This window comes from Siniperca chuatsi, linkage group LG10 (genome assembly GCF_020085105.1).
Source record: "Siniperca chuatsi isolate FFG_IHB_CAS linkage group LG10, ASM2008510v1, whole genome shotgun sequence".
NCBI lineage: Eukaryota > Metazoa > Chordata > Actinopteri > Centrarchiformes > Sinipercidae > Siniperca > Siniperca chuatsi.
In genome coordinates, this window is record NC_058051.1 from 5,814,177 (window position 1) to 5,838,661 (window position 24,485).

Consider the following 24,485-nt stretch of genomic DNA (forward strand, 5'->3'; position numbering starts at 1 on the left):
AAGGAGCTGTTTCCATAAGTGTCCTTACTGTCTGGGATGGGCGTTTTTCAGTAGACCGCACTCTCCAGTCTGGAAAGTGTCCAACCTTTGGCATAGGTATCTACATACTGTAAGTTTTATAAACTGCTTAACCCAATGGAGTTCACCTCATTTGGAAAATGGAGTTGTTTTTTTTAAATGAATTTCAGGCATATATTTTAGGAAGGATTTATACCTCTGGGTTCTCTCATTGGGGCTGTTTATGGCTTTACCTCTGAAAGCCCAAAGAGAGGATTGACTCAGCCTAATAGTGTGATTATGGCCCCTGTCCCTTTCTTCTTATGCCAGCGCTAAGCCTAAGACTAAAGTAGACCCAGTTGTCCCAGTTACCTCACAGCCCACTTTGCCCCTTTTTTCTTCTGGGTGAGAAGAGGCTTTAGGGACCTGCTAGGTTCACCCGCTGCTCTCGTGACCCAGACTAGATGGATAGGTATGGATATCACTCCTAGCTTGAAGAGAGAGCGTCAACACAGAGAGGAGAGCAGTCTTGTTTTGTCTAGAGCTCTTTTCCCACTGCAGGGTATCTCTTCATCAAGGCACCAAGCCTGGTGATAAACTAAGAGCTTCTCTTAGAATCTGGTATTTGCCCTCTTTTTTTCTCTTCATCCCTTGCTTCCATTATCGTCTTTTAAGTATTTTCACAAAGGAGATGTGAAGCTCTTCCTTGTTGTGCCTAGGGAACCCTTTTCACTAAAATTGCAATCTGGATCGTAGATCACAGCTTTTCTGTAAAGTGTGTGATTTGTCATGGAGTTCACGTTCACCATTAGTCAGCACTGATAAATCATGCATCGTTACCTCTAGATCCCAGGTTAATCTCAAAAGATTACATGTGTGACATACTGTGCTTTGATACTGTATCACCAAATAAGGTGAAGCCAGAGGTGATAGTAATGCATTCTATTCCCACTGCCTGCTTTGAAGTCTCATCAGATCAGTTTTCTGTATATGACTTTCAGTGCTCACTCATATTCTCGGTCAGCAAGCTTGCCTCTGCAGTGCCCCTAATGCCTTTTTGAAATATGGATGACAAAGGAAGGTGACCCCTGTGGCTCTTGTGTAATGCCAAGTGGAACCTGTTGGTGAACTGATCCTCAGGCTGTAAATATTTCAGTGCTTGTCACAGAACTGAAGGATGATCGCCAAAGAGTAGGAAGGGATGGAGATGCAGTTTCTCTGTACTACAGTTAATACTTTTCCTACCCAGTGGGACCTATGGAGGAATAAATATTTTCTTTAACAGGGACACAAACTTACTGCCTGTAAACTAGAAGCACTTACAGTATTATCTCCGAAGTATTTGTTGTGGACATGACTCTGGTTACTGATTAATCCCATTAAATAATAATTGTCTCCTGGAAGTGACATGATGGCAGATAATTGAGCCAAGTCAAAGATGAATTAATTAACAATTATAATTTAGCAAAATCAAGAACTAAGATAGAGTGGATAGAGGTATCTGAGTATGCGGTTCTGAAGCTTTAATGACTTACCTTGTTTGATTATCAGAATATACATCAGACCCTAGGTTTTTAATCTTGACAACAGAGCATCACTGTTCATTCTTGACCTAATATAGTAAATAGTAGTTTGACAAAAAATATAACTTAACACAAGGTCTTCTTGATAGCTTTTCCGTAGAAGAAGAGGTTTGTACGATGTGTTGTCCGACTATGTCGGAAATGAAAAGTGTTATAGCTGTCATAGAGAGGGGGAGATGCAATATCGGTGCACATCTTCAGACAGTCTCTCCTGGAAGGCATTCATAGTGTTTCATTTGGTTGTTTGCATGGACAGTGACAGAAATAATTGTAAGGAAAAAAAAGCTAGAGAGGGAAGTTCAAACCCTGCTTACTTTCTAACCCACTCAGCTCGTCAATTACAGCATGAAGTGGGTGTGAATATTGGACTGTTGGTTTCGGAAAGTTGGACACAGTCCCCCTAATTTGACGACGGAAAGGTGTGCGGGGAGGGGGTTTCCAAAGTTATTGCACCATCCAACAACCAGTTCTGACGGAGTATACTGGCCCCTTAAAAGCTGCTGCGACCGCAGCATGAAAAAAAAGCCTATTGCGTTGTGTGTGTGCCTTTCTGTCTGCTGCTTCTTTTTTGTCCTATTATGACATTGCCATAAATAACCTAAAATCCATAGGAGAAATTGAACAAATCCAACAACATCAGCTAAAACCAGCCATCTAGTGGAAAAAAATCAATACTTATTTTGTTACAACGTCCAAGTCAGAAGGCTTGATGTAATTTTGTTGTGAAAGGCAGGTGCTTGCAGTACCAGTCTGAATGCAAGTATAGATCTTTACCTTGAAATATGAAGATGATTGATGATTTCTACCATTCTCTGTCTTGACTCAGAGTGCTTCACAGTAGTAGTGTGTTGGAAGACCTTCTCCTTCCAGACAAGTGTCTATTATAGCAATAGTTTGTTTTCGAGCCCATAAAACCCATAGGTACCTCTGTCCAAACATCACTTTGTCAGTGCAGTGAATGTATACTTTACAAATGTGCTGATATATGGCTTAAATCTTGGTAAACAGTGTCTAATGTTTTCTTTTTCTTTCATGTGCTGTCTTATCTTTTGCCCTGCCAACGCCCTACCAGGTAAGACCACTCCCTTTACTTTAATCTCTCTGTCATAATGGCCATGGTCTTCCATCCCACCTAGCCCTATCATACCTCAAAGGACCACCTCATCTGTAGGGATAGAAGGTAGCTTGGATTTTCTGGAAACAAATGTCAGATATAATCACATTTGAATATTTGCTGCATTTGTAGTGATGCATGAAGTTGATGTTCTTGTGTTGTAGTTGTTGGTATAGCTGTTTATATCTGGTTTCCATCTTTATGCTATATCAAGCAGGCACATTTTACAATTAGTACATAATGTTTTGTTGCATACCTGGCCAATAGCTTTTTTGCCATCCATTTCCTGTCCATGTTGTGTCAAGAAGACACCACCTAGACCTATGGCATTTCTCTGCCCAACGTAGCTCACTGCCATTTTCCATTTGGTCATCAGCTCCTATGAATTTGACATGGTTCTGCATGGAAAATGAGTCAATTCATGGTATGTTAGGTATAAAACTGGGATTTTTAAAAATAATTTATGGCACTGCAAGACAGTGCTTCAACTGTGTTTTGAGAAACTTGTTTTAGCATTTCAAGAGAGGTTGCCAAATGAGAGTGCACTGTCCTATTCTGACTATTTTGTGTGTGCTTGGTACTCTTCACAACATCGTTCAGCGAGACAGTGAGAGTAATGTGTTCAGTCGGGGCTCCGTGTCATTTAAGAGAACAGACAAGGACATCGAAAGAGGAGTGAAGAGCTCTATACAATTTAAGTAGGGGAGATTACGGTGAGTAAAAGCCTAGTGCTCCATTTTAGCAGGCCCAGTACCTGAACTGTCTGCCCTTTTGTTTTGAACTCATTGTGCATGAAGAGCGCTGATCTCCAGCACACTGGATGGGCCATCAAAAGCAGAAGGTTTTGCTCAGGCAGATGTCTTTGCGCTTTGATGGAACCTCAACCACCGCTGATGATGACACAATAAAGAGCAGTAGCAGAAACAATAGAAGTTTGTCAAGGGATTTGGTGCTGTTGCCAGGGAAGGTCCCAGAAGGACATCTTTTGTCATGCAGATTAAAATAGCTCTTCAGTCAAAACAAGGCTGCTCAGTCTGTCATTAAAGCTCACAGATGACGGAGTTGTCCTTTCATGTGTTCCCCACTCAGGGCCCTTCCCTTCCCCTTCCTGCCCCTCTCCCTGTAGATCCAACGATTTCACCAAAGTAGCTTACAAAACTAACTGAGGTGCCTGGACTGATGGGTTGAGATGCATTTGAAGTTGCTACAAAATGCATAAATGTACACCTTTGACTAAGTGAACAGCTGTGATAAAAAGCCAGAGAGTCAGATGCAACAAAATGGCTTCTTTAATTAAACTATGTCATCCAAAGGCTCAGCTGTTCTTTTCTACATTGCATCCACTTTGGAGAGCATTTTTGAAAAGCTCTGTTTTCAGTGACTGAAAATGCTGGCCTACTATGAATGGAAGCCAAAACATTACTGTGGAACTGAGAACATGTACAACTGCTCCTTCTCTACAGCACTTGACTTGAAATATTTGGGGTCTTTGATTGAGGAGGAAGCACTGGTACTAGTTAACATTTAAGTACCTTACAGTGTGCTGTAGCATTGCCGAGAAACAGTGGAGGCTTTGTGCATCGTAATAGGATTTTAATGCCTTCTCTTTGTGGCTCAGAGAAGATTTCTGCTGATTAAATTCCAGACTGGCCTTGTGAATTGAACCAGCTTTCAAGGGTAAACACATCTGAAACCCTAAGAAGTACAAAAACTGAGTTTGAACCGACAAGTAGCAGAACCTGTCTTTGATGTGTGGTGGCTCCTATAAGTGCTGTTTACTACTTGATTGTCACACTGGCTTATTGATTGACGTCGAGATTTTCGTAAGCTCCGGTTTGTAAAGGCAGAAACTACCATGTTTGCCGTAGCATGCCAAGCTCTTCTCCCTGTTTGGTGTGGGATTTCTTCAGGCCTTTCAGTGGAAGTGGCCACTATAATGGCCACATCATGCCACTCTGAGTGAGACAAAACACCTGTCAGGAGTGGTCACGCCTCATCACGGTGCCTGTTAAAGTGGGAGGTCCTCTTGTCACTCAGTGCAGTACCCCCATCTTTTCCTTAATACCATGTTTTTGGAGGAGGAAGCTCTTGAAAGGGCCTCTTCAACCATCCACACAAGTTTTACAGCATCAGATTTCCTTTTTTTCTTCTTCTTCTTGTAACTCTTCCCTGTGAGCCTGTTTGAATTGTTGTGCTCTTAGTTTGTTGTCTGTATGTGCATATTTGTGTGTGTATGTAGGAATGTTCGTGTACAGCCATACACCACCACAAAGGTGGATGGTCTTGGCCACTGTGTCACTCATTAAAAGGGCACACTGAGCAGTTTGATATATATATGTGTGTGTGTGTGTGTGTGTGTGTGCGTGCATGCATGTGCGTGAGGAGGCTGAAGTGCAGATTTCATATTCTCCCAGATAATGAGATTAAGAATGTGGCATCTACGGGAGGAATTCCAGCTATCCCTCTTCCTGCCACAGAACTCTGCTGCTCTGCCGCGGAGAGCTGGTGCAGGGCAGGTCTGCATATATGCTGATCTTTCTTCTGTACTCTTATTTTAGCAGCTTTTCAAGAAATCCAAAAAATCTCATGTACTTGGTAACACTTTATTTTAGGGTCCCCATAGTTTTCCAATACTTTTCTAGAAAGAAGGGTTACTATGTAATTTGGCACTAATTATAGGAAAAAGTGAAACACTATTTAATTTCTATACTTCTACTTAATTCATATCAATTGCTAGTGTAACTGAGACACTTTTAGTCAGTGCACAGCAAGTCAGCCAACATGCTAAAATGTGAAATTTGTCTCCAGGCAAGCATACAATTATATGGATACAAATATAGAGAAAGAAGTTTCTGATAAAATTACTATTTACTTGGGTTTAAATGGATCTCCAGGTTTAAATGGATTTTCCAGTCATTTTAGCAGGTTTTTCAACCATCAACAAATCAACAAAACTCTACACAACTACAGTATGTAATTACTATATAATTTATTTCCTGAAAATAAATGAGGTGGTAGACTACTTATTATGTTTACGGTCTCAAAACATTGTCTCTATTTTCCATATAATTAGTACCAAAGTACATAATCTTCCATCTTTCAAGGAAACGTCCTAGGAAATTATTAATAAATTAGGGGACCCATAAAGTGTTACTTTATGAGAATGTATAAGAACTTATATGTATAGGCCTTATATACAGTTATTCAAGTGGTTTTAATCAAGTGTTTTTCAACTTTGCACTGCGTGTCAATTCATAGTATATAAGTTAAACAGACCAACATTTCTATTCATTCCAAATTATAAGCTAAAGAAAACACCACTGCAGTAAGAAAAATCAAGATGACCCTGGCAACCTGCCTTTCAGCCACTGAGCCCTTCAGCAGGGTCTGTTTTTGTCAGCTAAAGTTGGCCATATTTCATGCTGACATGCACACAAAGTTATGATACACCCATACTAGGACTGCAGCAACATGTACATGGGAGATTTCTGGTGAACAGATATTTCACAATTTTGCTGCATGGTTCATCATTTAACAAATACATTTCCACTTTTCTCTATTATTTGCAGATTTTTTCAAATCGATAAAACTTCTGTCTCTGCTTCACGTGAGCAGAAAGATTTTTGTACTTTTGTACTCTGTGTTTTTTCATTGAAATTAGTTGATTCTATTCAGATCTCAGATCTCTCTCTCATCCTGTAACTCTTTTCCATGTCTTGGTTTACCACCATATGTCTGTCACTTCTGTGGAATGCTAAGAGCAGTTTAGTAAGTAGATGGTCTGCCCAGACAAAATGACTGTACACTTTTTATGGCCTGCAAAATTGTAGCCCACAATATCCCCTTTCCTTTCTAACCAGTGCTTTCTAACACATGAAATCATTACAAAATTGTCACTCTCAGAGAACAGCAGTCAGGTGTCACTGAATTCAGATGCAGAGAGCTCTTGAAAACTGTGTGTGTGTTCTCTTGTTAATCCCTGAATGCAACCGCACCAGTGACATGATTGCCTGTGTGTTTGTGTGGATGCATGTGTGTAATATGCTGCATGCCTCTGTACCAGTGCAGTATGGGGATCCCACCCAGTGACAGGCACTGGGACACCCACCTACTTTATGGGACTTGGTGTGAGATTGTGTGTGCAACTTGAGCCCCTCCATGTGACAGCTCTAGTCCCATCCTGCCCATTCACCCATAATGACTGGCCCTCCTGAGACACACACACACACAACCTCACATACACACACACTCCCAGCATGGGTGACGTCCGACATGGGACTTCTCTGGCATTTCCCCAGATCCTCTTTCTTCCTCAGTTCACAGCTAAACGAGAAAACGGTTTACTGCACAGACTTCAAAGCTCTCAACGTGTATATGTCAGTGTGTGTGTGTGTCATGGGAGAAAAGAGAATGAAAGCAAAGAGTAGAAATGTCAGGTAGGAATGGTGCAGCTCTGAGAGGCAGAGACCTATAGAAAAGAGATGAGACAAGTTTATACATGTCTGAAGCTGGTCCTGTGTCAGCCTGCACCTACATTCCTCCCTCTCTCTCTCTCTCTCTCTCTCTCTCTCTCTCTCTCTCTTTGTGTGTATGTGTGCATAAATGCTATTTCTTTGGAGTGAATTTGGTGGACAGAATCTATTCATGTGTGGCGCTGATGTGTTTGTGTGTGTCGAACTGCACTCGGCAGAAAAAGCGCTCATAATGTCATTTTAATGACGCTGTAATAGCCTAATAATGAGCAGCCAATAATCATCATTTGCCTAATGGGCATAGCTTCACAGCTAATCACTTGGACATGGATGTGGATTTCAGTCTTTCAGTCGCTCCACCATCTTTCCTTCTCTTCTTCTCTTCACCCACAGATGTGACCACAGCAGTTATAATCATGGCGTTTGTTTGAGAACTTTTCTTATTGATGATGAGAAATGATTATGTTTCCAATAAAAGTTTTAAGGGAATTTCAGAAATGTCTGCAAAATAAAATGTCAGTCAGTGCGTGCTTCCATCAACTACGTTTATGTGCATACATTAAAGATGACAAGATTACATAATTAATTAAATAAGAGTGACTCTGTAATTTCTTTGCTGCTTCCCACCTAAGATGAAATTGGCATTTTTTTCAATCACAACAAGGCAAGGGCCCCCCTCTGGACTGGTTTCGTACTCTCCAACACCCCCACTCTTTTATTATGTAACAGTGAGTGGTAGCATTACATGAATGCTTTGTCTACAGTAGAAGAAGCAGAAACAGGTACTGCAACATTAAGATGCATTTGAAAAATCTGTTTCCGTCAGCCTTTATCGCATCTTCCCTTTTTCAATATGCCAACTTTTCTTGTCACCCAAGTTTAAAAACTTTTTTGTGATTTCCACTCAGGTTTTTAGCCATGCTCGTGGTATGGCTCTAGGAATGGCAATGTCTGTCTCTCTGTCTGTCTGTCCAGTACTTTGGTCTAGCTTGAAATATCTCAACAACTATTGGATAGATTGCCATGAAATTTTTTACAGCCATTCATGGTCCCCAGAGGATGAATCCGACTGACTTTGGTGATCCCCTGACGTTTTATCTAGCGCCACGAGCAAATTGAATTTTTGGCTTTTAGTGAAATATCTCAGCAACTATTGGATGAACTGCCATGAAACTTACTACAGACATTCATGAGGGCCCAGAGGATGAATCCTAATGACTGTAGTGCTCCCCTGACTTTTCCTCTGGTGCCACTGTGAGGTTCACACTTATGGTTTTGAGTAAAAGGTCTTAATAACTATTTTGCTACACACATTCGTGTCCCCCTCTGGTTGAATTGCAGTCACTTTCATGATCCTCAGACTTTTCATCTAGCGCCATCATCAGGTCATTTTATTTTGTCCGATACTTATGACCAAATGTATGCAAAACTAATTAAATTCCCATCAGCCTCATCGGTACTTTAGCATTGTTATTTTGAGCATGTTAGCATGCTGAGGTTAACATTCAACTCATTGCACCGATGTGTAAGGACAGCCTTACAGAGCTGTTAGCATAGCTGCACTAGTTCTGTTTATTAGCAAATTGAAACTACAAAACAGGTGGATGGAAACATACCTAATGTGGATTAGTTGGAACTCCAGTTGTAGATTAGCAGCAGTTCCATCCGGCTCTCCTTTAGGGAGTTGTGCTTGTGTAACATTTTTATCCAAATTGGGTTAGTGTACATTTTTTCAATTTTTAAATAGGCACCTGACAGTTAAGGAACTTGTGTTTTATTGCACCACTGTCAAGAGTGCTATTAACATTGCATGATAGCTGTCACAATTCATTTCTTTTTTATAAGCTGCATAACTACATTCACACACTAGTCAGAATGATTAAAATGATGAGAAAGATGAAATGAGATCTTTAGTAACAATTAAGGCCATAAATTGTAACAGAGGAAGTGCCACTTGATGTTAATGTTCATACCTTAGATCTTTTTTTAAATTTTGACATGAATTCTGGATATTTGTGTAGTCCTTTTTATTGCATATCTAGTTTCCATCTGACTTGACCTGCTCTACTCTAATGTGAATGTCAGCTGCAGATGCAGAAGTTTATAAAACACTCCTTTATTAGTGCCTGTTCCAATTGATTACTTAACTACACTGCTTCCAAGCGTAGTCACTCGAGACTACAAATTACTCCACCATGAATGGTCTGACATCGTTGTGCTCACGTTTTTCTAAAGTAGGTTGATGCTTGCAAGTTTCCCAGTAAAATGCTGACTTTCACACTATTAATGACTGTTATGTAAAAGTTTCATTCTGCAATCTTTCTGTGTAAGCTGTAATACAACCTCAGTGCCTGTCATCACTATCAGCATATAGACAATGCGTGGTTGTTGAAACACTTTGGTTGTGGTGAAATACTTAGCCTATTGGTAATGCCGTGACATCTTGGAATGAGTCGAGAGCTTTTAGGCGGATGTCCAAGGTTTAAATCTTCCTGTCATCAAGCATACACCCTGCTGAAGTGTCCTTGAATATGACGTCCCCCTGCTGATCTGTGACAGGTCTTGATGTCTAACCTGCCTGGAGGGTTTCAAGAAAAAACTCCCACATACAAGTTATATATTGTTCATCATAGTGTTTTTAGTGGGTTCTTGTCCCCTTTACATGCTGTCTGCTCTTCACTGCAGCCAGTCTCTTTCTGTTTTAGTAGATAGATGGATTGTAATTCCTCCATTGTCCCCCTTGTGGGCACTTAGTATGTAACCTAACCCCTCAACTCATAAAATAGCTTAACCAGATGGCTGTAGCAGAGATATATCCTGCCATGAATTCCACTTCTCCTCTTTCAAAGTCTGACGGCTCCTCTTTCACTTTGCTTTATATCTGCCTAAGACGTGAGTAGAGTTATAGAGAACCTGAGCATCCTGCTCACTACAACTCCACACAAAACACCAGCAGTGGTTACAATGGCGTTGTTGTCTGTGTTCCCTATTGTCCCTGTGTTGCCTATTCACCTCGTGAAAAACGGGGTGTGGAATGAGGTGTTAGTCTGTGTGTGTGTGTGTGTGTGTGTGTGTGTGTTTTTAGAGCCCTCTCTCTGTTTTCCTCATTCACTGTTTTTTTTTAATTTTTAAGTTACGTCATATTGAGAAAGTTTACGGCTGGCTGGAAACTTGCTGCATGCATGCACAAACACATGCAAGCAAATACACACACAGCTTTCCATGTGGACCTAGTCATGCCAGCCAGGCTGTTGTGTGTGTGTGTGTGTGTGTGTGGAAAGCAGGGCCCTAGCGGCATCTCTCTTGCTCTCCCTGTGGGAACATAGGTGGCATTGTTGGGTGCTCAGAGCGCTGTGCAGATGGGGGCGAGTTGCTAAAACTGGAAGGAAGCCCAAAAATACTGGGGCAACAGGGCTCACTGGCCTGTGTGTTAGGAGTTCTTCGGGGTAATACCCACCCCTCACCCAACATGTGCACACACACAAACACACACCCCGACTATCCTGCCACATCCCTCTAACGCCTGTCGTTATTAATTGAATTATTTGTGTGCAGCAGATTTTGCAGCCAAGCCCTCATTCCCATGCCACAATAAGCTGAGTTGGGCCACTGACTGAATTTAAGATGAGGATTGTGGGAAATGTAGTCATAACAGCCCCAGGAGCTTTACAAGTGCGTTACTGCCATTATGATGGATACAGTTGTGTTTTCCAACAGTAATGTTAAAGCATTCGTTTTAGAGGCTACAGATGTCACCTCACAAAGTAATTTACATCAGTCAGGACTGATATATAGGTTGGTACTATCTAATCAGAACTCTCACTTTGAGGATTGACATTGGGGAAATTACCCTTAGTGCAAACCCAGATGGTAAATGGCTCGGGATACAAGTTTTCTCATAGGGACACCACTTTCTGCGAGTCTCTCTTGCTTTTCAAGCAGCTGGAAGTGTAGCCGGCAGAGACAAGTGGATTTCTGCTATTCCTGGGCCAGCTGCTGGTGACTGGCGTAAATGTTGGGAAGCTAATGTATGTGAAATAAGGCTGTGGTTTGTCTGCAGGCCTGCAAAACACTGCGGCCTGAGGCCAGCTCTGGATTTTTACTGCATCGCAAACATTGGCAAAGATTCATTGGGTGCTCCAGCAATGCTGTTTTTTGAAGAGTTGTTGAAGTTTGGTGGCTAGAAACTGGAGAAGCATGAAGTTTGATCCAATTGATCAGTTTGTATATTAATCTGGGTTTACACCTCATCCTGTGTTTATTTCATATTGACTCCATGGGCTCTTTTTCATAAGAAAAGTTCATAAGAAAAGTAATCTGCATCAGAAAGTGACTAGAAGATGCACTTTTTTATTGTAAGAGAGCCGACCACCACAGCACACATGTAATCTCCAACCATAGCTATTTTCTATTGAGAGTTTTTTCCTCTTTGCTGGTTTTATTTAGGTCAGAAGAAACTAAATTTACCCCTGTGAGATTATTTCCAGGGATGTAGTGTACCGTAGGAAGGTAAATCTACCTTCTTATTTTTCAACTGTTATAGCTGTCGTAAATGTAAGCCAAACTATTCAAGTTGTTAACAGATAACAGAAAATAGGGCATTACAAGGATTAAAAAACAGTTCTGTAAATGTAATTGAGATTGATTTATCGATTCAGTTATTTTTCAAAACTGCTACACATTCTCTGGTTCCAGCTTCTCAAATGAAAGGGTTTTCTGCTCTCTCTCATTTTTTCACAATTGTTTGACTCTGAACAATTAATTAATTAATTGAGAAAATAATTAGCAGATTAATCGATAATGAAAATAATCATTAGTTGCGGCTCTTCTAGTGGTTGTGTACCTCATGATCACCATCAACATGGTTTACCTTACTTATGTGTATTTAAACCCACAACACAGAACACAACAGCAGCATGCAGGGTGTAGTGAAGGTAATACAAGAATTTACTTCAGTGTGACCTTAGTCAACCATCAAAAAAATCAAACAGCAATTTCAATTGTTTTAATTTGATTGAATAATAGAATATTCATCAAGCAAAAATGCAAAAAACATTCACTTGTTCTACTGTTTCCTGTTTTATATGATTTATATTTGAATGTCTTGGATTTGAACTGTTGATAAGACAAAATAAGCAATTTTAATAAGTTACTTTAAGTTCTGGGAATTTTGACATTTGGCTATTTTTGGGCATTCTATAGCTTATACAATTAATCAATCAATCAAAACACAAAATGGGTAGATTAACCTCTTTGCAGCCCTAGAATGAATAGTGGCTCTACCCCAACATCACCTGTAAGATGACCAGAAGCTCATCAATCCCAGAGGCCATTTGCACCACACACATTCTGACAGAGCATATCCTCTCACAAATGAAACAACTAGATCAGATGATGCCTGCCCGCACACCTGCTACAGCCCTTGATGGTAGTGTCAAGGGATGTATCCACACACACACACACACACTCACAAAGTTACATAAGTACTTGCACACACACCCTCTCCTTTCTAACCCCCAGGCATGGCTGTTGAACACTGCATCAGAGGCAACATGTTGATTACAGCATTTAATTAGTGGTTCGTGACATGACTATTCTGTGATGTTATTAAATCCACCCAGAGCCAATTAGACTGATTATACACCGCTCTCCTGGTCCATTATACAAGAGGCTGGCCATGTTTGCTAATACAGTGGTTTGGTTTGGAGTCCTAAAACTCAAAAGGGAGATAGCTTTATTTTTTTTAACTATGGGTTCCCTTTTCTGAAAAGCAATTATGATTTGAATGGTGTTTTGGTTAAAATGCCTGAAACGAGGTTTGTGGTTAAGACATGTTTCAGACAGTTGCAATGTTTTGTTCGGTAAGAGAAAATAAACCATTAAAAAGAACTGAACCACAGTGGGGTTGTTTCAAATAACAATACAGTATGTCAACACTTATTCCCTTTTCAATTCAGTCAAATTCCATTAAGGTTAATTTCTAGTTATTCCAGTTATATTAAACAAAGGTGATTTACAACACCACTGAAGATTCCCATTGAGGTCATACAATAGTTATGGTGGTGCTGTATTTGTCTACAAAAAACGTCACTGCTGGCCAAGCTAGTATATAACCACTCATTACTCACTACTGCCATAAACCTGTGCAATAACACTATTAGTGTATGAAAGGATTTCACTTTTTAACCACTTTTGTGCAAGTTTTGTTAAGAAATGGTGCTGTATTCTAAAGAACACCTCCTACACGTTAAAATATTGGCATCAAAAATCACTGAAATATACGTTATATGGTACCTAGCTGACTGTAAATGTAATCCACTCAAATTTGAGAAAAACAGAAAACATATTCCACAAGCCTCTGCTCCATGAAGTCATTTTCAGTTTGATTAAACTCCATGAAGTCCTCCTGCTCTGTCTAAATAATTGTCAATCTCTTTGCATAGTTGTTATCTGTCTGCAAAGAGGAGCAATATCATATGTTTGCAATATCATATGTTTAACTTTGAAACACTAAGAATTCATGACTTCTTGCACTGTAATCAGATAAAATACATACAGTAATTTCTAAGTTCTTTATTATTCTTATTTAAAATAGCAAATTCTTAAAAGTAAAAAAAAAACGTCTTAAGCCCTAGGGCTTAATTACTACATAGTACTTTCACATTTATCTTGTGTAGGTCGGAAAAAAGTAGTGATGTTACAATATTTTCTTCCAAACCAAATGGCAAAATCAATTTCAGACCACATCCACAATGACTACTTTCATCTGTCAGACAGGCAATCAGCAATTGTGATTATTCCAAACATCTATGCCTTCACAGGCACTGAAAGTGTTTTATGTGAAAAAAAATCTTAATTCAACTTACTAGCTTTCCCACTGCTTTTAACCGCATCTCACGGTCTCCATCAACATAGATGTTGAGTTTGCTCAGTTGTCATGGAGATAGCTCACTTGTCATCACGTGGCCTACAGAAAGTTTTCACATGATAACAGGTGGTGGTATATAGAGGGGATCAAAACGCCTATGTCTGTTAAAAGATGGACTTTGATGGTGGACGTGAATGGCCTTCTTGATCTTTCTCTGCCAATTCTCTGACTCCTGGTCGATGACATTGACTCCTTCCCAGTTCTGGTCATGACCAGTTTTGGTCTGGTCTTCACAGACAGCTGATGGTGTCTGTTTCATTCAGTCTCTTGTCCACAGTCCTTGCAGTTGCAGCAATGCTGCTAAGTATAAAACTGCTATTGTAAAACTGTAATTCAGGTCAACTGTGCTACTGCAGCTACACCAGCTTCTCTGGAGAGCGCAATACAAAAATCAGCAATCATCAATAACTCTATAACTCTCTCTTGTGTTATGATACAATGGTGTTCTATTTGTAATGTTGCTTATCAGAAGAAATACTGAAACTCAACCTTGGTGTACGTCAAGTTACAGCAACAAAAAAAAAAAAAAAAAAAAAAAAAAAGCCAAAAAAACAAATCGCTGAGTAATGAAGGCAGACCAACAGATGTGTGAAAATGCATCCAGCAGTTCCTGCTGCCTTCAGTTTGTCTGCTGGCACTTAACGTTTGTTTAATGACACATTTCAGAAAGAAAGGAAGCACCACCAAGATTGATTCACTGATGCCAGCATCAAGTAAAAAGAAGTTCATCAAGTTACCATCAGCAGGAATCGTCAAACTGTCATACGTGTCATTTGTTTTTACCATGTCACATCTTCCAACGACCACAGTTGTCAGTGGAGTCATTATTCATGCGTAATGCTTGCAGGTTTCTTCAGGGTGGAGGATCTGGGCTATGCAGGGACTTGTCTATGGGTGAAGTCATGCTCGGAGCAGTTTAGAGGCTTCAGATTCTTGCTCGTGGTTGTTTGGAATTCCGACAGCTGGTTTGAATGGATGAATGAAGACTGATGTAGATGTAAAATCTAACAAATCAACCGACTGAAAGCCAAACTGCTCAGCAGCTGCTGGAGGAAAGTTCCTTTCCACATTCTCAGATTGGGTTTTGTTTAATCTCCTGCTTGTGGCAACCTCTGTTGTCCTGTGTTTTAGATGAAATGGCTGAACCACTGTCCTGAGCCAAGAGGATTATCGGAAAGGTACGCCAAGTCAGCAACGTCTCGCCTTTGTGGCTGATACTTTCTATCACGTATAATGACCTGCTCTTCAAAGGGGGCTGGAGAGAGATTAGAGTGAGGGATGTATGTTGACATTGATATAGACACTGCCCTTCTGGATTAAACTGGAAATGTAATGGACCAATTTCAGCAAATTGGAACAGAATTGAGATCCATCGTTTCTCAGGTTGGTTTTGTGCCAATAAATATAATCTCTTGAGAACATGCATCAACTCCTTAAGTAGGCAAATTGGCTCTTCCTTTGTAGTTTTAGTTGTTGATGCACCTCGGTTTTAAGGTGAGGAAGTGAGTTTTGTTTGTCTTGTGCAGGGATTTATAATTAGGTAGAAACTTCCAGCATAAGAAGGAAGAAAAGAGAAGGCATAGATGAGCTTCCTTCATTTGTATGCAGCACAGGGTGGATCAGGAGCTTACCTTAGCCAGCCAACACTCACAGGAAGGTTTCTCATCAGCTCTCATTGTCAGCCAGAACACTTAAGACGATTGCTTCCCCGGTGACCTGAAATGCGTGGGAGGTTGAGATGAAAGGATGTAGAGAGAAAGAGGAAGGGGTGGAGAGAGTGAAAAGGACAGGGGTGAAAGAAAGACAGTGATGAGGGAGAGGAAAAGAGATACAGGATGTCAGTACATGATGCTGATATCACCACTGCGACATGGTTCCTCCCTCTACTTTTTTCTGATTTTCCATACGTTCAACACCAGTCATGGTCAGACTGACCTAATGAACTGTTGAGAAATATAAGAGAGAATAAGCATTGAATATACCCCCCACTGGTCATGGAAATCCTGGCATTTATGGAGGTGATTTCCAATCAAGGACAGTCAGTGAATTTACAGGTTGTACAGCTTGCTCAGTTAAACTGTAGTGGAAACCAGAGTGAACAATAAACCCATCAAGAACATTTTTAGTATCTGGTTTAGCAGAGGAAATGTATGGAATTTAGGGCCATAGCGGCAGGACTGACTGAATATGTCTGTGGACATATGCAGGCACCTCTATCATTGCCCTGAGGGTACAGCTATGAATGCCATCCTCAGGTATCTCTGTGTGTGCGTGCATGCTTGTATTACCAAGACAGAAAGGTAGCGACTGCTTAATGAAGTCTCTTTCATTTTGGGGAGGAAGGGAGGTGGATGCACTTCATTAACCTCGATGTTACTTACAACACACACACACACGCACAAACACACATACATAGGGAGAGCAGAAAAAGACAGGCTACATTGAGGGCGGAAGTAACTAAAGCATATGCCAGGCGGATGAAGATGGATGGCAACCTTTTCACTGGGTGCTTTATCTTGGCCCACACAAGACAAAAACAGCAGCTTTGTCCACGTCCCATTCTGTTTTTCCATTGGAGAATAGAGAGACAATGTCTAATGGCTAAAGACCCTGACGTTTATGGATATAAATGACATGTCAGTTGGGCTCCAGATAGAGCTGCGGTGCATTCATTGAAAGTAGAAACAATACCTGCTATTAAACTTCATTACAATACAGAAAATTTCCATCTTAATAAGTCCTGTATATTCATGCTCAGAGAATCGTTTTGGGTTGGGAAAAATGTTCATTTCAACTTCAGTTTTACATGTTAGTAGTCAAGATAAGTAGGTGTCAGTATCTTCAAACAAGGCAGATTACTTACTAGTATCAAGTAGTGATTTGAGAAAAGTCTTTAAACATACAGTATTGATTTGTACTGGAAAAGAATATTTAATTTTTAAAAAACATTTATGATCTCTCCCCCACTGACAAACACAGAGAAAAATCTGATAAGAGTCTTTAAACAAGAGTGGCAGCAGTTTTTCTGTTTTCAAGGAAACACAACTGAAACAAACAAAAATAAAAACGATACAAAAACCAGAACCTTAGGTATTTTCTATTTCCCTTCGCAATTAATCTGCAGTTTAATCTGTGGATTATTCTTGAAATTAATCTGTTAATCGTTTAAACATCTCTCATCCATTTCATCCACAAAATGTAAAAAAAAAAATAATCTCAATTTCCCACAGCCCAAAACCCAAAGATACAGAATATTATGATGGTGAAGAATGCTGAATGCGTATCTCTTTACAACCCACCATCACCTCTTATCTGTTGAAAGACTCTTTTTTTCTTGTTTTCTTGTAGTGACATGTCTTCAGTTTTGGGTGTGACGGCCTTTCCTGCCCAATTTGCTTCAGTAAGAATCCTGACTGGACAATAGACATTTTCCTTTTAAATACACCAGGCTGCTCCTACATTAACCAGTCCACTGATCTCACAGTCCTCTCTGCTAGTGGGCAGACATGAATCAAATTATAATATCCCTCATCTGCCAAGTGCCTGTAACCCTCAACAGCCAAGGACGTCACACTTCTCAATTACCATCCTCTGCATGTCCTCTGCCTGCCGGCTAATAACTTCAAGCTGCATATATCATCAGTTCAGATCTCTCATCTCTCATGATTGGATCAAAGGTTCCCCCCTGATTCGAACCGAATGTTCTGGTCCTCTGTTTATGTATGTTTTTGATAATTACACCCCTGTAGAGGATCCAACGTGGCTCATGGGACAGCTGATGGTCCCTGTCTTCCCCTCATTTTCCCTCACTCTCATGCTTGCTCTCTAATTCCGTGAATCTCTCGCTCCGCTGATGAATTTACGAGCTTGTTAATTGGCTAAATTAAAAGCCATTTCCTCTAATAGTTAGAGCTTTAGGAGCCATTAATGGATCAGCCTATTTCACTAAAAGGGGGGAAGGCTGTGTTTCTGATAGGGGTGGGAATTATCTAAAGGGAAGAGGCGGTGAAGGATGGGACATCATATACTAAAATGGGCTGAGGATTCAGTGATGTCATCGGTGGGACTGGGAAGCCAGACTGGACTCATTGCTTTATGGATGGCTCTGGTACTTTTAATTTCTTGTGCCTTTTTGACTTTGACCAGGCCAACATTAACTGCTTGGTTGAATTAAGTAGCAAGGCCCATTGGAAAGTTCGGCCATGCCAAGCCTGCATTTAGCAGTGGACTCATGGTGCTGATCCATTTGATGAATGCATCTGAGAGAAAGTCTTCATTGCTTAACTGCCACAGGGAACACTGGACAAGCTTAATATGAGATGGAACTTTGTGGACTGATGTAGTGTCCCCTTAAAAGTTAGTGTTTTTTTTCTTTAATTGTTTTTCTTTATCTATTTCCACACCAAATGCAAATTTATGTGCAAGATATTCGCACAAAACCAAGCAGGTAGTTAAATATTTTTGTAACTTTTTGTATGTTGCAAGTGTGTATGATGAAAAAAAAACTTTTCTTCTTAAATTTCGCCATGAGAAATGAGCATTTGACAAGATTAAGGACATGTTAGTATTCGAGTCATCACCACTGACCTTCCTCAACAACAAAAGCCGTCAGATAAAGGTGAATGATAGGATCTGGATCTTCATTTCGCTCATATACAGTAGGCTACAACAAATATTTAGATCTAGTGGCCCTATAAACAAATAAAAACATTATAATCCAACCCCCACACACACACTGCCAGTCGGAAAGCTCACCATCCTCTTGTTGCTGCTCCAAGATTGGGTTGTTCTTATGCAAAATTGATGCATACATACCTTTCACATCAGAAAATATGTTCATACATTTGAAAACTCCATTATAATAAACTGTCCAAACTAGCTGTCTTTTATTGTATTTCAAACCAAACTCCCAATTTAGTTGTTCTCATTTACATATTGTTCTGTTTCTGACCAAGGCCAACAGCGAAGGATTGGTTTTCAGATTTTTTACTTTCAGATTTCAGATTCAGATTTTGCTTTAGTTTTGTGTGGACACGGCCTGAGGCTCCACACGCATCTTGAGGTTGTACAGTGTGAAGGTTTGAGGAGAAAGTCATCTCTTGCCACAGTTGAAATGTCAGGAACGTGGGGGCTGTCAGCCTCCAGCCTTCCCATAATGCCATAAGTTGTAGAGTTTGGTGTAAATGGACCACAGACGAGGAGCGCTAACATGGAGCCCCTTCATATCACAGCAGCTCCCTCCTTTGACTTTTCAACACGGGCAAAGCAGCAGACTGTTGCAGGGCCTGCATGGAGACATACATAGACTGTCAGACTGGGAGTGGGAGGAAGGGTCCACGGCCCCCTTGTCAAAATAAGGATAACACTCACAAAGAGACGAGCCTTTGAGGCGGCTGGAGATTCAAATGTTTTTATTCATCATGTGTTTATTTTCACTACAGCTGTGGCTTTTTCAGTCTTTCCTGGGTGTCTATCTTGGTGTCTGCTTTGGAGTGTTTAATCAATTCCCTCACACTAAATTAATCAAGGCAGGCGCAGGCCCACAGAGGAGCTGCAGATTTGTGTGGCATGAAATTACACTATTGTGAAAAGATTCTGCTTGAGTGAAAGGAGACCTTCTTTGCATTTCTATCTTCTCTTATATATAATCACGGTGCCACTGCGCTGCATATGCAAATTACTCATTACAAAATTTAAGTGCCCGCTGTGCTCTGAGATTAAGCTAGCCTTTACCAATTCTTTATGGACACAGTCACACATTCCTAATCTGTGTCTCTCGCAGAGAAACATGCTTTACACCGTGATCCAACTCACCTCCGCCACTATATCTAGAAAATAGATAAACACCAAATGGTGCCAGCATGAGGACAGGCAGAGATGGTGGATCTCACTCTTCGTGGCCTCAACAGCTCAAGCCTCATTTCCCGTCAGCTGAGGCAAAGTCCGCCAAGGCCACGTAAATTGGGGCGACATGAAGGATGTGTTGCATAAACCAAAGGGATCCATCCCTCCTTTTTCTTGTCTCACCCTCCGGCCCATTTCTCAGCCTCTATTTATTCAAGTGGTGGAGAAAAGGAGGGGACGGTGAAAGGGTTGTATACACCTCACAGCTGGAAACTGATAGGACTTTTAACAACCTACAGTGTCCTGCGTGTGAGAAAATGCAGTAGTTGGTCGAAGTCCCTTAGAAATCTCCCCCCTTTGCCAGTTCTTGGCTCTGCTTGTGGATGACCTAAAGGCTCTCCAGTCCAGACTCACATATGTTGCCTGAAGCTCCTATACATCCTTTTTAATCAGGGATCTGAAAAGGCTGCTTATTCCTCCTGATGATGTCTACTACTAGCTTACAATTAGAAGACAGACTGTGGAAAAGCGGTTAACTTTTTAAATTGACAAAATGGTTTTGTGTTTCACACCATACCAACTACACAACCACAATTATGACTCAGTTATTAAGCATTTGAAGCAGGTTCATTATTGGAGCCACGGACTGACTTACTACCACTGTTCTGCAAATAGAGTTTCCCACTTAAAGCCTTGACCAATGTGAAAACAGAGGGAGGTATTTGAAAGTGTACAATAGAGCTAGAGAAGAGAGGGAGGGATAACACATTTTTCTTCCTGTCTATAAAATCCTTCCTTTTTTGGGGAGTGCGGGAGTCCTTTTGAGAAGGAACAGTATTCTTAGAGGAGGGGGTCTCTTTTTTTTGCTGTCAGCATACAACTGAGTTGCAAACAAAGACTCCCTTCCCCTGTTACAAACACACACATTTTGACAGGAGTCTTTACATGTGTTTATCTGTACAGCATTAAGAGAAAAAGCTGCATGTATGATGTGGGACACAATTTAAGGCCTGCTTTGTTTGCTTTTTAATGTTGAAGTGCTGAATGCTGAATCTTTTTCTTTGTGCCTCTATATGTATTCCTCCACTTTTTAAATACTCACTCCAGAAAAAACGTTTGATACAGAGAACAAGCTTTTGCTGTTTGAGAGCTTAGTTGGAAGTGCCATTGACATGCTGTGTCTGTCCATATAATGTGTGTGTGGGTGGCAACATGCAAAAATCCATTCAGAGTCCAATGGGTCCATCTGCCATGTTTGAGGCCCTGCTCACACACATGCACACACACACAGCTGTCTACCTCTATAGCAGCACCCCAGCTGCCCAAGTAAACCATCAGTCATCATGCCCCTTGTCCCTTGATTAAGTTTTTTGCCTTTTTAGTTAAGAACAGGCCTTAAAATATTTGAATCTTACAAAGACTAGGACTGTTTACCCCAACATACACATTTTTTAGTTTTGAAAGCACATATTCAACAGAAATTGGCATCCATCTAAAACAAGTTACCTTCCTAATTTATGCTACCATGGTGGATGGAGAAACGAGGGCCACGTGGTTATGTCTCCTTCTCACAAGGTTGATGTCAATAGTCCTGACGCCAGTCGTAATGACAACACATGTTTAAAAATATTTTGGGTATTTCCATCTTCTTCTGCTATACATTAATCACTGCTTTTGGTTTTGTACTCAGTTGTTTTCTGATAAATTACCACTAAATATTTCTCACAGAACAAAGAGAGAATCACTCCTGAATTCCCCAAGGTGGCTCACAGGGATTTGGAGCTGCATTAATGACAGCTTTGACAGCTTAATGGAAAAAAATGCGAGTATGGTGAAATTTAATAAAAGGAACTATTTTCTGACCTTGGGTGGTACCAATGAGCATTTGTGTGTGCGCATTCATGTGTACTAATTTTGGTACCAGGCTCTAAAAACAAGCTTGCACACACTCCCATTCTTATTTGATCAACATACATGTGTGTGTGTTTAAGGAAGTCCTGTGACTGGCCACATCCCTCCCTCTCCCCCCTCGACTCTCCCTGACACGAATCACTTAGAACCAACACAATCTGAGCTAAATTAACTCCCCCTCTCGCTTACCCTTAATCACATTAGCTTAAGTGATATGGGAATGCCAGGCCAGACACACACTCCCTCCTCTCTCTGTCTTTCAACCCAAATAAATAGCCACTCCTCCTCAGCTTTAAGTTGTCTTAAGCTCCATCTTTGGATAATAGACAGTTTGCTCCCCCAAAGACCCCAGTGTGGAATAATGAGGATCAAGACAAGGGCAGAGAAAGCAGGACGAGAGAAATGCGAGAGGGTGGAACAGAGGAGGAGAGCTGACACTCGGCTAATACCCGCCCCGGGACAAAACCCATCCAAACACCTGTTTTGTCAGGGTTTGTGGTTATTGTGCAGAATACTGGATTTTTTTGTAGTCGACTGCTGTTGGGGTGGTGTTTGAATAACTTTTAATGAAACAGGAATGAAACATGCCTGGAAGTAGGCTGTTTTGACCAGCTGGACAAACTAAAGGGGTATTTCACAGTAGATTAGTGTTGTCACCATACTGAAACTTTCAACTGTGATAAAATACTTTACACACAATCAACGGTAATTTTTTTATGTTTTAAAAAGATAAATATAACTGCTAGCTGAAAGTCTGCTGTCTGACATGTTTCAGGCCTGATAGCTTTGTTACCATATAACATCAAATAAATGCCAAATCTCGGTTTCTATCCCAGTGAAAAAACATGCCTACATTGTGGCATATAACTACTAAACAACACAATGATTTGAGTAAAATAACCATAGCTAAGCTAAGTAGTCTAATGTTGTATTAGATAAACATGTTGGGGTTGAAATGCACCAATTACTTCAGCTCCAGGTTAATGTTAGCTCAGCTTAAAACTGGAGGTCTGGTCCAACAACAGCACAACTATCTTATCTAACTAACTTATCTTTCAGAAAAATGGTTTACTTGGTCATCTTATTATTATCTTAATGTAGTGATGTTAATATGGTACCCAGAGTGGTCACTAACATCTTGAAAATTATTTTTTAGGTCAACAATTTGGTCCTGTAAGTAAATTTCTTTTGTTAGTATCTCTCGTTGGTACTGCTCCGTAGCTTTTTTGCTGACTTTTTTGATTTGATGTCAATATGTTTCTCTGTGCAGAATGATCTGGGTTACTGGCAGGACACAGACAGAATGTCTCCATGTGTGCCTGGTTAATAATCGATGGAGGGAACTCTGTGGTTTGTGTTATTCCCTGGTAAATAGCTCCCAATTTCTGCCAGCCAAATCTTTTATGGATGAGCCTCTCATATGCCTTTTCAACACTGCTCACCATCAATCTGCATCATGGGACAACAGCTGACAACAGCTGGGCAAGTAGATTGACTGGCCTGTGTCAGCCTGTGTGTGAGTGAGATAGAGGAGATGAGCAAGATTTATGATTTTGTGTGTCTGTGGTGAATCTCTGCTTCTTGTGTTTGAGGTGGGTGGGTTTGTTCAAGTATACCATCTTCATAATTGTAGTACTTTGTCGGTGCTGGGCTTTGGACCATTGAATTCAACCGGCCTATAGGCACCAAAGTTTTGTGCAACTTTGCATTTCTGTACCTCAGCAATATTCAAAATACTGTAGATGGAAGATGGAAGTGATTGTATATATTGTGACACTGATTATTACTTTAATTACGTGGAAAAAGACTCCTTTCGTGATTCGTGATCACTTCTCCTCATCATCCTCCTTCATCTACTTCCTGTCACTCATCTATCCTGTCTCTTTCTGCTTCAGGCCCCCACTTTTTTCCAAAGTTGTACACATTCTGATATGTCTTGTGTGTTTTTTGAGATCTTCCTTTCACTTTCACTAACTGTCTCTTTTTATTTCTTATTTCTTTCCCTCTTTGCTTTCTGAAGCCCACAAATATATAATTGCAGGTAAGCACATCAAACTCTTCCACTGCTTCGTCAGTTTGCTAACAGGTGGTTAATCTTCATGTGTCCTGATCAACTTTGCGGAAAGAGAGTAAACTTTATCATCCTGCTGCATAGTTGGTTAAACAGTTTATCTCATAAGAGCAAATAATATCTGAAGCATTCTCTCTGATGCAGGCCTAATTAAAATGACGAGTCAATACGAGGAGCTTGAAGATCAATGCCGCATACAGACACACACATATAGACACACACACACACACCATTGAAGAACACCCAGGAGGTATGTGTCTGAAAAAAAAGTGTGTGAGTGTGTCTGTGTCTGTGTACAGTATGTGTCTGATTTAGTAGGGTATGGGAAGGATTTGTATGTGAGTTGCATGAGGATACACCTGGGCTGTGACAGTGTTCACCTGTTGCATGCATGAAAAATACCTTTAACATTTTGAGATGGGAGCCCTTTTGCTCTTTTATGTACTTGATACTTCCTGACAGAATTAAGGGCCGTAATCTCATGTCATACATACTGTATGTATGTAATTTTCTGTGGTGTAATTAGGGCTGCCATGGGAAATTTATCACAGCAAAGCCACATTTG

The 24,485-nt window shown here is 40.6% G+C and overlaps 1 protein-coding gene across 8 annotated transcripts in view; it reads left to right on the plus strand.

Annotated features, from left to right (window-relative positions):
- agrn (agrin) overlaps positions 1-24,485 on the plus strand; it is a 254,683-nt gene that overhangs the window by 44,284 nt on the left and 185,914 nt on the right. For 6 of the 8 annotated variants that reach the window (XM_044209939.1, XM_044209931.1, XM_044209933.1 and 3 more), the window contains exon 3: positions 23,870-23,890. The exons of the other annotated variants lie outside the window; for them this stretch is intronic. In XM_044209939.1, coding sequence (XP_044065874.1) covers positions 23,870-23,890 — 21 coding nt within the window. The remainder of the gene's footprint in view (positions 1-23,869; positions 23,891-24,485) is intronic. 8 annotated transcript variants of the gene reach the window in all.